Consider the following 13,372-nt stretch of genomic DNA (forward strand, 5'->3'; position numbering starts at 1 on the left):
TTTAAGGCCCGGGGGCCTCGGGTGAAAACGAGCCATGCCAAGCCACGCCCCTCTCCTCTATTGACCAATGACTTTTTGGAATTTCAAGGCGGGAGTGGGCGGGGCCAGGTTGTTAGTAAACGCGAGCCCTCGTGCTGGCCCGGATCCTAGCGCCCCTTGGACCGGCGCGTGCGCACTGGGTACGCAGCGTGCACGCAAGTGCGCGCTCCTGTGCGGAAGCGACTGCACGCGAGGTGTCGGCGGATTGAGAAGGCAATGCAGACTGACGCCAAGATCCGCACTGAGGTTGGAACAGAGTCCGGCCCTCGCGGCCCCGTCTGCAGCCTCCGGCACTTTGCCTGCGAACAGAACCTGCTGTCTCGGCCGGATGGCTCTGCCTCTTTCTTGCAAGGTAAGAGCTTAACCCAGGTAATACTGAGGGCCACGTTCACCCAGTTCGTATCTGTTTTAGGGGGCGGGTATGGTGTACCGTGCAAAAAGTGCCCAACTCGTCCGATACTAGCAGGTAAATGTCACTCCTGAACTGGTACACAACTTGCCCAGGTGGATACCACTAGATACGCTAGGATACGTATATCTCTCTCTACCGACTAGAAGGGAGAAGATATCTCCACCCTCGTAAAACCTTAACTGGAGGTAAATGCCCCCTTTGATTAGATTCCGCTTCTGTCTCACTCACACACACATCCTGGGTCCACACATCCCAAGCTGAGGCATACCTGCCTATTTGCATAAATGCCCCGCAGACCGGCAGCTCTCCATTACCGGCTTAGTTACTCCCTGCCACGGCAGATCTTTCACCCAAGTAAATACTTCTCAGATTGAGGGTGATGTCCCCACCGTGGGATGAGAAAGATTTTCTCCACCCCCACCAATTGGGTAAATATCCCTTATGACTGGGATACGCATCTCCATATGAGCAAATACCCCTAAGATTGGGGTAGGTCTCATCAATTGGATAAATATCTCCTTTCTCTAGCTAAATACCTTTCAAACTCCCTGACCCAGGTCAATATTCCTCTAGAGATAAGCCTAAGGGTCACCCCCATAGATGCTCAGTCCCCTCCCTAGGGCACTACCTTTTACCCAGTTACAAACCTGTTTCCATTCATTGAACACATGTGTTTGTGCTAAGTACTGTTCTAGGCACTGAGAAAACATCAAAAAAAAAATTTTTTAAATCTGTGATCTAATGGAGTTTACACTCTAGTCAAGAAGACAGTAAACAAGATAACCAAGTAAAATGCTATAGAAAAATATAGTAGGGAAGGGGAGGGTCAGTATTGGGAGAGGTGGGCACTCTGCTCCATACACCGTAACTGTTTTCTAAATAGGTTATGCCAGAGAGGGTTGAAGTATTAAATAGGATGATCAGAAAAAGCCTCAATGAGATGATAACATTTGAATAAAGACCTAAAGGTAAAGTAGCAAACTCCGAAAATATCAGGAGAGCATGAGGAACAGCAGATGCAAGGGCCCTGAGGCAAGAACTTGCCTGGTATTTTTGAGGAAGTCAGGAGACCAAAGGCCTAGTGAATAAGATGTGAGCCACTGGAAGTTTTGCTCAAAAAAATGACATGATCTGAATATATTTTAACAGACTCTCTCTGGCTTCAGTGTTGCATGTAGAGAGTGTGGGAGAAAGGGAGATGATGAGGACTCAGACCAGAGTGGAAGCAATGGAGGTGGTGAAATCCTGGATGTATGTTGACAGTAAAGCCAACAAAACTCGCAGATGGTTTGGTTTTGGAGTATGAAAGGGATAATGCTAAGGTTTTTGCCCAGATCAGCTGTGCTAAGGAAAGATGAGTTCAGTTTGGAACATGAAGTTTGTGATGCCCAGTAGATATCACAGTGGCAACCTGGACTGGGCAGTTGGACATACAGGTCTGGAATTCAGAAGAGAGACCCAATCTGGACATATAATTTGAAATCCTCTGGCTCTAGATGGTATTTTGAGCTCTGGTTTAAATGAATTCACCAAGAAAATTGGAGTGTAGGTGGGAAAGAGAAGAGGTCCCAGGACTAAGCCCTGGGTCTTCTCACCTGTGAGGAGTTTTAGCAAAAGACGATGAGAAGGAGCAGCCAGTAAGGCAGGAGGAAAACCGAGAGGGCCGTGACCTGGATCCCAGAGAATGTGTTTGAGATGTAAGGGCCGAGCAGCTGCGTCAGCCCTACTGAGAGGTTGTATCACATGAGGATGGAAAGGCCCTGTGGGTTGGTGACACTGTCAAGAGCCGCTCCAGTGGGGTGGTGGGGTCAAGGAGAAGAGGAAAAGGAAGCAGTGAGTGGGGACACCCCTTCGGGAGCTTAGCTGTCAGAAGGTCAGATAAATGGGGCAGGAGTTGAAGATGGATGTGGGTCCAGAGAGGAGAGAAGCGCTCCAGGGAATTGTTTTAGCCATGTTGCCAAGAAGGTGAGAGGAGAGGGTCTCTGTGCTCGGGTGGACCACAGACAGTCCCTCTGGGCCCCGGAGGCAGGGCAGATGTGGGTGAGGTCACCATACTATCTCCCCAGGAGATACCTCCATCCTGGCGGGCGTGTACGGGCCAGCAGAGGTGAAGGTCAGCAAAGAGATCTTCAACAAGGCCACGCTGGAAGTGATCCTGAGGCCGAAGATCGGGCTGCCTGGTAACTGGGCCCGGCCGGGTCTCCAGATGTTCAGTCCCCTGGGACCTCTCACCCAGCTCCTCCCTCACTGCCGTCCAGTCTCTACTGTCCCCTCTCATTTCCCCTCAGCTATTGCTATCTCTTTCTCCAGCTCTGCCTCTGAGTCTCTGTGCCCGTGTTTCTGTGACATTTCTCTTTGCCTCCAATCTCCTTTTGCCTGTATGTCTTTGTCCTCCCTTCTCCCTCTTCTTTCCATCCTTTTACCCCATCTGCCTCACTCTCGGGGGCTGGGCCCACTGAGATGGGCCTGGGCAGCAGCACGGGACATGGGAACTCTGGGGTTTTCCTACCCTAGGAGGCTCCCTTGCTGGATGCTGGAGGTGGCAGGGTAGGGTGGATGGCAGCCAACCTGGGCTGAGGCTGCATGCAGGCCCTTTCCAGAAGCTTGGGTGGGGCATCTGGAAGAGGGGAAGAGCCTAACCCTATCCCACCCCTGCTTTCCCCAGGGGTAGCGGAGAAGAGCCGGGAGCGGCTGATTAGGAACACATGTGAAGCAGTGGTGCTGGGAGCACTGCACCCCCGTACCTCCATCACCGTCGTGCTGCAGGTCATCAGTGATGCTGGCTCCGTATCCTTTCCCCACAAGCTGCCTCCTCCAGGGAGTCCTCCAGAATCTCTCTGATAGCCTCCCTTGCTGATGGCCATGTATGCACCCACCACTAGTCAGAAGACCTCCAGATGTTTGACAGGCACCAACTAGTTGAAAAAGAATAGCAAATCGCTTGAGTGCTTACCACGTATCAAGCACTGTGTTAGTGCCTTACACATGTAAACTCATTTGATCCACACAGCAGGGTCAACTCACATATCTAGTAATCTTCAGTTCCCATGTTTCAGGTGAAGAAACTGAGCCCCAGAGAGGGGAAGTCACTCGTCCAAGATCACACAGCTCAAGGTAGCAGACACAAAACTCACGTCCAGGCTTGTCTGATTTCAAAGCCTGTGCCCCTGACCTCCACTCCGACCCTGAGCTTAGACTTGAGGCTCAACGCCGGGGAAACACTGAGCAAGCAGAGCAGTTAGGTCAGCAGCTCAGCCTTGAAAGCTCCCTGTGGTTCGGGCCAGAGGTTGAGCCTGAGGACCAGAAACGGGCATTTCTAGTGGCCTCACTGTTGCAGGCACTTCGTAGACAGGAGGAGGGAAGGGCTGTGGTGACCCCATTTCACAGAGTGGGGAAAGAGAAGCTCAGGGGTGGTAGCAGAGGTTCAGTGGCAGAGGGGGTTCTAAGCTGGGCCCTTATCTGCTGTGCTCGACCCAGGGAGCAAACACTTAAGGAAACTGAGGTCCGGCCAGCTGTCTGAATCAGCCCTGTGCTTGCCCTCCACCGGGCCACAGCATCTCCCCTCCCATCCCCTGGACTGTGGGCTTCCTGGGGGCACTGTTAATGACCCCTCCCTCCATCTCCTTGCCAATCTGTCAGTGTAGCAACTGCCTGCCAGATTCCCGGGCTCCAGGCCTGCCTTCGGTTTCCCCGAAGGTGCTTAGCATGTGCCAGGACATACCTGTAGAATATCACGAGCCCTGATTGAGGCTCAGAGAGAGTAAGTCACTTGTTCAAGGTCACACAGCTGAGAGGTGGCAAAGTCATTTCTGTAGGCCAAGGTTAGTTGATCCCAGAACCACTGAGAACTCTGCCATACTGCCTTCCTGTGATCAGTTAGTGATGCTGCCATGAGCACCGTAGAGTGGCAGCGTGGACACTCTGCCGGCCAGCCCTGCAGTGGAAACGCTTCTTAACCACTCCCTTCGGCACCCAGCTCCTGGCCTGTTGCCTGAACGCTGCCTGCATGGCATTGGTGGACGCCGGTGTGCCCATGCGGGCCCTCTTCTGTGGGGTCACCTGTGCCCTGGACTCTGATGGGACCCTCGTGCTGGACCCCACAGCCAAGCAAGAAAAGGTAGGTGTGAAGAACAGGGTGGTACTAGGCCACGGGCAGACACTCTCTCTCTTCGTTCGCTAGGTCTTGCTTCTCCATGCTAGTTGTTAGCTCGTATCACCTCAGTCCCAAGCAGCAAGCTCTGCTCTGTTCATCAGGGCAAGTGCTAGAAACCCAACTCTGACCCCTTGAGCAGAATGGGAATTTGGTAACCTTTGGTGTCAATCAAACTCAGAACAGACATCTAGCTAGAGCCAGAGCCTCAAACGCCATTGCTTCATTTCTCAGTCCCTGCTCCCTTCTGCAAATCGGCTCCGTTCTTTCTGGCCAGCATCTCTCCTGAGGCTGCGACTGGTCCCTTAAGCTCAGTGCTTCCCATCGTAAGAGGCTCAAAAGCAAAGGAGAAAGCATTCCTCATTGTCTCAAGTTCACAGTGTCCTAGGGCCGTGGTTACTCTCGAGTTATTTGCCAGGTCAAATTCAGTTAGGAAAGCATAAAACCACTTAGGGGATTTCCAACAGGGAGAATTTAATACAGGGAACTGGTTATAACAGTGTTGGAAATCTGAGGGAGCCAGAAGGAAGAAGGGGGACGCTCAGAGATCAGAAGCGTCTGGTTGGCTCCTCTGTGCCGTCAGAGGCGTCGCTAAAGTCAGTTCTGGATGCCCAGACATTGCAGCTTTGCCCTGGCTGCTACAGTCCAGAACCCACCACACCTCCGTGGCTACTGTGGCAGCCACCACAGCACCTGCTCCTGTCAGAGTGAGGACCAGTGTGCTGGTGTCCCTCCTTCCTGTCTCCCACCAGATGACTGGTGGAACCTAACTCGTAGGGGAGTCTGGGAAATACAGTTTGCCAGCTTCCGGCCCTAGCAACACAGAGAACAGAAGGAGGCTAGGAGGCAGCAGGTAAATGACACCTGCACTGTGGCTACCTCTACGGGGCAGGAGTACGGTGCCCATCAGAACCGCGTGGGTGAAATTGGGTGTGGGAAGCAGTTCTACGAGAGGAAAGGTCACGTTAGCCAGGAAAGCTGGGAAGGCGGGGTACACAGACAAAACAACTACACTTAACACAGGAGTTTCTCGCTGCCAGAAAGCCAAGTTCCCTCTTTGGGATCAACTGAGAGTGCGTGTGAGGGAGGAGTCCAGGTCCCCTACCTTCCACCCTTCGTCCCTAGGAGGTCCGGGCAGTCCTGACCTTTGCACTCGACAGTGTGGACCAGAAGCTGCTGATGTCTACCACCAAGGGGCTCTACTCCGATGCTGAGGTACCAGCGTGTGGATGCGGGTGAACCCCAGATCCTTCCTTCTCCCACGACGTGGTCTTGTCCCAACTGCTCCACACTCAGAGGTTCAGGGGGAGCCCCGTCCTTGCATCCCTTCTGCAGATAGAAGTTTTCAAACTTCATGGCCACAGAAATCTTTGTGGGAATTTAAAAAGGGAAGCCCAATTTATGTGACAGGATAAGAAAAGAGGCCCTCAGGTTGAAATGGTGGAGGCACCTGGGCCCCCCAGCTTCCAGCTCAGAGCAGTCCCCCCGACCCCCTGAATTCCAAATCTGAAGAACAGAGTTTGGAAGCTTGGGCCAAATGGTCTCCAAGGGCATTTCCAACCCGGACTTCCTGTGAAGTAAAGATTTGGGGTCTCAGGTTCCATGGCTTTTAACCCATTTCCTGTTTAGAAAAAGAAAGTGCAGCTCGCTGCCAGCGTTAAACGTGCACAGGAATGCTGTGTTTTCTAGGATTCAACCTTTTTAGCGATCGAGAATTACTAAATTTTGTAAATGGAAATACCACTACTAAAAAACAATGCTATAACTAGAATGATGTCATTCTTTTTCCAAAGACTGTGGAGACTAAAAAGAATGATGTCATTCTTTTTCCAAAGACTGTGGAGATACTAGAGTGGTGGGAAAATAATAAAAAGCTATTTTGTGGCAAACTTTGGGGGTGAGGTTAGATCTGTAATCTGTGAGTTATCGGAGCAAACGCTGCAGCTGCAGGTGCCGCCGACAAGTGTTCTCGGGACACACAGGAAATGGGTTAAGATTATTTGGAATCACAGGGCCTGGCTCTCAAATTCCAGGATCCCTCCAGTTCCGTGAGCTCTAAGGTTGTGGAGCTCTGTGAGGTCAGGTCTCTCCCAGCCATCAGGCTGCCCAACCCCATTGGTCTGAGGCCTGGAGCTGCGGGAAGCTGACCCCTGAAGCCCACGCCTCTTAAAAAAAAGAGCCTGTGAAGTGGGGAAGAAGGAAATGCACTTGGAATAATCCCTTCCCCCACCTCCCTCACCTGGGGGGCAGGAGGGGTGCCCAAGTGAAGAGGGAGGTGGTAGGTTCGGGGGCCCCAGGAATCAGCCAGGCGGTGTGTGGGTGCAGGGGTGGATCCCCCCCTGCCCCCAGCGCCGCGGGACTGACCAGTCTCTCCCCGCCAGCTCCAGCAGTGCTTGGCTGCAGCTCAGGCCGCCTCCCAACACGTCTTCCGTTTCTACCGGGAATCGCTGCAGAGGCGCTACTCCAAGAGCTGAGGCAAGCTGGGGCAGGGCGCCCTCCCTCTGCCACCTTCCACCACCTCAGGCAGCGGCCCAGCCTTGCGTCTCCTTGTGTTCCCTGGGGCGCTTGTGGGCCTGTAGCTGCAGGGGCCCCTGACCCGAGCACCCAAGATCACTAGGCTACAGCCTCTGGGTCACAGATCCCCCGCCCCCAGGAAAACACCAGTAGGGTCGCACATTGAATTAATCCATTTAGTCTAATAAATATCTGTTGAGCACCCACTGTGTGCAGACACTGCTAGGTGCGGAAGACCCAGCAGTGAACAAGAAACCCAGGTCCCAGGTTCAAGGAGCGGTGGGGTGATGGACAAATAAAATTGGTGTTTGTCAGATGGTGGTAAATGCTGTGAAAATAACATAAAGCGGGGAGGTGGGGTTTGGGCGAGTTCATTTGGGGAGGGCATATTTAATAGGGATGCCCTCATGGAAAAGGGGACATCTGAGAGAAGCCAGGAGGAGGCCAGGAAGCGAACTCATGGACACGTGGGGAATAAGTCCCTGTGGAGGGTCGAGGACCAGCAAGGCGGCCGGTGTGACTGGAGCAGAGCCAGTGGGGGCAGGAGAGGGAAGAGATGGTCGGGACAGAATGGGCCCTGCAGGCTCGGAGGAGAATCTGGCTCTGACCCCAACAGCCCCGTGTGGTGGGGCTGTTATTATAGTTTTAAAATGAGGAAACAAGCTCAGAAGCCAGTTAGTTGTCCAGCAATGGAGCCCAAGTCCCACTCAGCCTGGTCCGAGGCCCTCACTGTCCGAACCAACCCAGGGGGAGGCTGCCACAGCAGACTGCATTTCCTCATCTGTAAGTGGGGTGCCCGAGGCCTGGCGCCTATCAGGGCTGGTGGCACCCCCTCAGGGGCATCTGGAAATGTGGGTGAAGGGCATTTTTAGTCACCACTTGACTGTTCCCCCACCCTTTTATTTAGTGGGCAGGAGCCAAGAACGTGAGCATCCCGCAGTGAATTTCTCCCACAGCTGGGCCACGTGGTCTCCATATCCTGACAGTCACTGATGTTTGCGGGTTTGCGATGGGCCCTCTGTTGCGTGCTTCACGTGTTCACACAGTCCCCACAACTGCCGCTTTGGACCAGTGTTGTTTTCTTCCCCAGAAACCAAGAAGAAAGTTTGTGTATACGTGAATTATGCTCCGAGAGACACTCTGGGGAATGTCAAATGGGGAAGGGTCCTAGCGAGGTCCACTAGGATGGCAGTAGACGGAGTGAGAAAACAGCGGCCTGTCACTCCATTACTTGGTAACAGTGGGCCCCGCTGAGTGAGCACATCTGTGTGCCTGTGCTAAGCGCTCAGGGCAGACGTCCGTTTTGCCTGCTGGGTGCCAGCAGTTTGATGTTACCGTGAGGCTCCATCCCTCCTAGTCTCAGGCCATTTGATTCAACGGGGGCACCTGAGCTGCCAGGGCCCCTGGAAGGGGAAGCCTGCTAGATGAAGCCAGAAAGGAAAGAGGGCCAAGAGGTAGAAAGACCAGACCGTTTACATCATTTGAGACCCTGAATCCTGTTCTGTCACAACTTTCTTCCCTTTTCTTGCGTAAGGCAGTTGAGTCCGAGTTGAGTTTCTTCTGCCACTTGCCGTTTACGTGTATGGCCTGTTTGGCCCTCACCACGGCTCCCAGGTATGGAAAAAATTAGACCCATTTTGCAGAGGAGAAAAAGCGAGGCTCAACGAGAAGTCTCGGGCCGAGGTCGGTCGTACAGCCAATGTGAAGGAGTAAGGACTTGGCGCCCAGCTCTAATTCTCCACTGACCACCTCGGCGGTGAAAAGAACATTCTGTAACCTGCAAACCTTCAGCCCCTCAGCTTTCCCCTTCTCTGGCTCTGAGGTGCACGGGAGCACCCTGGGGATAGCCTGCCAGGCACCCCCAGCCCCACGTCCCCCCACACACAGACGGACACAAGTTTGGCTGCGTGTCTGGTATTTAATCTCACATCGTAGCGGCCAGGAAGGGATGCCACCGCCACCACAACCACCAGGACCAGGTTCTCCACTCTGCCCGGGGACGTGGGTGGCCAGCCTCTGCTTCACAGGGGGGGCCACACCAGCGGCTACGGCGGGTCTCGGGAGGCGAGGTAGGCAGCCAGGGTCACCAGGGCGGCTGTGTATGTGCACACGCCCAGCCCGATGGCCAGGACCCCCAGCAGGAAGGCGCGGCGGGAGGCAGCCCCTGCCCCCTGGACGTCCCCCTTGGCCCAGGCCGTGTTGGTCTGTGGAGGTGTTGGGCAGTGGTGACTCAGGCACCCCTCTCCCCACAGCCCCAGCCCCTTCCCCATGGGACACACCCATTCGTTCATTCATATATTCCAAAAACTCAGAGCACCACCGTGGGTCAGACACAGTTGGGCACTGGGGATACTGGGTGGCTAATAAAAATATACGTGTATTAGTGTAGGCCAGCATTCTAAACACAGTGACCCTGAGGCAGGAACTATTTCCATTTTACTGATGACAGACACGAGGCACAGGGAAGTTAAAGTGGTTTGCCCACAGAGAGTGGCAGATTTGAAATCAGGTTCTCAACTCGGCAGCCCTCTGTGAATGAGGTAAAAAATGAGATAAAATCTCATTTTACCCCGGAATGTTTCCATGCAAATCCTCTCCATCTCTTTTTCTTCCCCAGGCATAGCTCGTCCTCTGTGTGTGTGTGTGTGTGTGTGTGTGTGTGTGTGCGCGTGTGTGCACGTGTGTGTGCGTGCGCGTGCGCGCCTGTGTGTTTTGAATGCATTTTTCTCTTTTCTATCCAGTCCCCTCCCAGTCCCACACACAGACTGACCTTCTGGGCCAGGCAGAAGGCGGCAATGCCCACAGGCCAGAAACAGCACAGCATGGAGAAGACGGCCAAGCTGAGGTGGTCATGGGGTAGGAGCGGGGAGAGAAGGCTGCCCCCATCCCAGTCCGAGTCACTGTCACTGGATGATGCATCCTATGGGCAGGAGAGGGCCTGGGTGGGCATCTCCACCCACCTTCCCTGCCCCACTGCTATGCTCTCTGTAGCCCCCAAAGACCAATGCCAGAAACAGCAAGACAGAAAACTTCTAGGAGACAACCTCCTGACTTTACATCCTGGATGCCTCTGAGGGGAAGCTGTGGATCCGATCTGCAGGGAAGAGCCCCACCCACAACCAAAGCTCTGAGTTCAATTTCCAGGAGTTCACAGGTCCAATCCTGGATATGGCAACTGCTTATAATCTCTGATTTAAATGCCCCTTAAATGGAGACAGACACCAGTGCAGACAGGAACCCACAAAACGACAGAGATTCGGGGAGATGGTTCAAAACTGCCTGCTGAAACTATAGATTGTAGATTTCACAATTTTTTTTTTTTAAATTCTTGCATCAAATTGCTCACAAGACTTAAAGGAGTTACTGTAATGCTAAAACAAATGAAAAAGTTACCAGAGAAGTCAAATCAACAGAGGCCTTTTTTGCCCTGCAGACATTTGCCAATCCCAGAAAAACTGACCTTTTCATTAAGCCTTGAACCAGATTAAAAATGATCTTTCACTGGTAGTGCCCCTGGGCAGCTGACTGACGCAAACCCAATCCTCTTTGGAGGAGGTTACCTTCATTTTAGGCCTCAAAATAATCTTTCTTAAAAATAATTTTGCAAATACCATGACCAGCCCGCAGTCAAAGTTAATCAGGCGCATAAGAAACCATGAATAAGAATGAGCAGAAATAATGCCCTCGACCTCTTCAAACAATGGAATGATCAGACACAATGTCAGAGTGATGTTTACTGTCACAATGTGGCAGACTGTGTTTTCCAAAAATGCCCACAACCATCTCTCCCGTCCCATGCGCTCTTCTTACGGTGTGACTGATACTCTTCCCATCAGGGGTGAGGTCTGTGCCCCTTCCTTGAATGTGGACAGGATGTGGCTCACTCATAATTGATGAAATGTGGTAGAAGTAATGCAACATGACTTTAAGTCAGAAAAGGTGAGGCAGCTCCTGCTTTGCTGAGACACTCAGGTGGGGGGGAGGCTAGAGGCATAAGGAGTCTGACTGCCCTGAAGCTGCCGTGCTGGAAGGAAGCCTAAAACCAGCCTACATGGGGAGACCCAGGTAGAAACCCCAAGACTACATGAAGAGAGAGGTGCCCAGCCAGCCCTCAGCTGCTCCAGCCCCTGACTGTTGCAGATTTCAGCCACTGGCTGACTGCAACCTCATGAAATATCCCTAGGGCAGAACTACCCAACCGAAGCCTTTCCAAATTCCTGACCCTCAGAAACCATGAGTGATGATTATTGTTGTCGTTTTAAGCTACTAAGTTTTGCAGTGACTTCTTATACAGCGATAGTAACCAGGAAACCGTGTTTGAGAAATAAAAGACAAGCTTGACAATATATACAAAGAATACGAAATTATAAAAGCGACATTAATTTGAAAAAAGAGAGACCGGGGCTGACAGACACCTTGCACACCTGCCCCAAACACCTAGAGGTGTGTCTGCTCTGAAGAGAAATAGATAAGAGCAGAGAAATCAGAAATCAAAGGTGAGGAAACAGAAATGAGAAGCAAATGTGGAGGGAAATAGGTAAAGAAACCAGGGGAGAGGGAGAGCAGGTCAACCACAACTGGAAACCTAGGAAGCCCACGTGCTTCTGGGAAGTGAGACTCTAGGCTAAAGACAGGTACCCCAGCCACCAGCTGTCAGATGCTGGCCACAGCTGAGATCACCTCCAGCCCGGTCCCCTGGCTGCCACTAAGGCCTGCTACTCCTACCTACCTCAAGGTCAGCAGGCCCTGGCTCCCCCAGGCAAGCGCTCACAGAGGAAAGAGGTGGTGGCAGGAACTGCCAACCTGTCAGGGACTCTGCAAAGGCTGTCTCTCCAAAGGGGGACCCCAGCTCTGGCTCGCCAGGCTTCTGGACTGGGGACTCGCAGCCTACACCTGCCAACAGGGGCTGTTGGAGCTCTGGAAGACTGGGCTTGTCCATGGCTGGGGAGAGGCTCCTGGAGGGTTTTCCTAGAGTAAGGGAAAGAAAAAGACAAGCTGTAAAAGGCTCACCTTCACCCTCCCTACTTCCAGCTCTGGAGAGACTCCGGGCAGAAACTAGTTAGTTCGACAATGCTCAGACCTATTTTACAGATAGTAAAACTGAGGCCCAGAGAGTAAAAGAGAAGAGTAAAAGTTGCGAAGAGAACTCAGGGTCTGGACATTCAATTCTGGGCTCCTCTCTGCTCAGAAAAAAAAACATGTACCTGTTGCGTATTTATTCCAAACCATGTTTACACACTTGCCCCGTGAACTACACACCCATCCTGGGTTCACACATGACCCCTCTCCCCCACATCCCTCCCCGAATGCCACTTTGCACTTCACTCTAGTATACACTCCCAGGGTCCCCCAAGCCTGCATACCCTGAATACCCAAGTCCTCACCCACATACCCATCCAGACAAACCCAACCCCACCTCCACCTACATGCATTCATCCCCCAAGACTCTTTGTGTACTTGCCCCAGACAATATCAGTTCACAGAAAACATCCCTCCTTACACACGCATCCCGTGACTCCTTGCACACGCATAATCCCCCAGTAACAGCTCCCTCCACATGCACACACACAGGCTTCTCACACACGCGCCCTTGGACTTTCTCCCCTCTTCTCATCACTTCCCTGGCACACCTACCCCAAACACCGGGTCCGTGCACCCCTCCCCTACTCCATTCACACCCATGACCGCTAGTTCCGCAGACACCTCCTTGGCACACCTCCCCCATGACACCCCCAAACCCACCACACAGTCGTACACGTTCAACCGCAAAGAATATTCTCGCCCAACGATCACCCTGGGGACCCCCAAGCTTCCCGCCCTCACTCCAAACCTGGCTGGAGCCGATTTCCCGGCCACGGGTTTGCCTCCCCATCCCCAACGCCAGGACCCGGGGGAGGGGCGTGCCCCAGGCCTGCGCCCCTCGCTCACCACCCACGGCCTGATGCCGGGAACTCCTCGGCCCCTCTACCGACATTCGACCCGACCCTGCCACCCCGGGGTGGGGACTTCAGTGCTCCCCACGATCCCGGGGGCTGGGCCTGAGGGCGCTGCGCCTGCGCGCTCGGCCCGGCTCCCCTCTCGGCGCCCAGGCTCGCAGCGCGTGGGGGCGGGGATGGGGTCTCGGCGGCGGCCTCCGAGCTCCGCCCCCCGCAGCGGCCGGGGATGGGGCCTTGAAGGCCGACATCAGAGCAGGACGCTGGGCCTCTACCACCCCGGGTGTGAGGGAGCAGACCGGGGTCTCCGAGGACAGCGGGCCC

The 13,372-nt window shown here is 53.5% G+C and overlaps 2 protein-coding genes across 2 annotated transcripts; one reads left to right on the forward strand and one right to left on the reverse strand.

Moving 5' to 3' along the window:
* The first annotated feature begins 181 nt into the window (after positions 1-181).
* EXOSC5 (exosome component 5) lies at positions 182-7,429 on the forward strand. The gene is made up of 6 exons (XM_006910691.3): positions 182-391; positions 2,518-2,631; positions 3,117-3,238; positions 4,428-4,568; positions 5,727-5,816; positions 6,983-7,429. Exons 1-6 carry the CDS (start codon positions 256-258, stop codon positions 7,073-7,075), a joined length of 696 nt encoding a protein of 231 aa, XP_006910753.1. The 5' UTR covers positions 182-255; the 3' UTR covers positions 7,076-7,429.
* A 142-nt stretch (positions 7,430-7,571) lies between these two features.
* Positions 7,572-12,077, reverse strand: TMEM91 (transmembrane protein 91). The gene is made up of 3 exons (XM_006910692.2): positions 11,845-12,077; positions 9,886-10,035; positions 7,572-9,319 (listed from the first exon to the last, which is right to left on the reverse strand). The coding sequence occupies exons 1-3, from the start codon at positions 12,052-12,054 to the stop codon at positions 9,161-9,163; spliced, it is 519 nt and encodes a 172-aa protein (XP_006910754.1). The 5' UTR covers positions 12,055-12,077; the 3' UTR covers positions 7,572-9,160.
* Between the last annotated feature and the right edge of the window lie 1,295 nt (positions 12,078-13,372).

This window comes from Pteropus alecto, unplaced genomic scaffold (genome assembly GCF_000325575.1).
Source record: "Pteropus alecto unplaced genomic scaffold, ASM32557v1 scaffold474, whole genome shotgun sequence".
Lineage (NCBI taxonomy): Eukaryota > Metazoa > Chordata > Mammalia > Chiroptera > Pteropodidae > Pteropus > Pteropus alecto.

Bases quoted from the DNA above. Each gene is read 5' to 3' on its own strand.
- EXOSC5 (XM_006910691.3), top strand. From the start codon at position 256: ATGCAGACTGACGCCAAGATCCGCACTGAGGTTGGAACAGAGTCCGGC. The intron at 2,632-3,116 runs GTAACTGGGCCC...TGCTTTCCCCAG, and splicing joins GCCGAAGATCGGGCTGCCTG to GGGTAGCGGAGAAGAGCCGG. The intron at 5,817-6,982 runs GTACCAGCGTGT...TCTCCCCGCCAG, and splicing joins GGCTCTACTCCGATGCTGAG to CTCCAGCAGTGCTTGGCTGC.
- TMEM91 (XM_006910692.2), bottom strand. From the start codon at position 12,054: ATGGACAAGCCCAGTCTTCCAGAGCTCCAACAGCCCCTGTTGGCAGGT. The intron at 10,036-11,844 runs GTAGGTAGGAGT...TCCTGCCCATAG, and splicing joins CAGGGCCTGCTGACCTTGAG to GATGCATCATCCAGTGACAG. The intron at 9,320-9,885 runs GTCAGTCTGTGT...ACACCTCCACAG, and splicing joins CCTTCTGCCTGGCCCAGAAG to ACCAACACGGCCTGGGCCAA.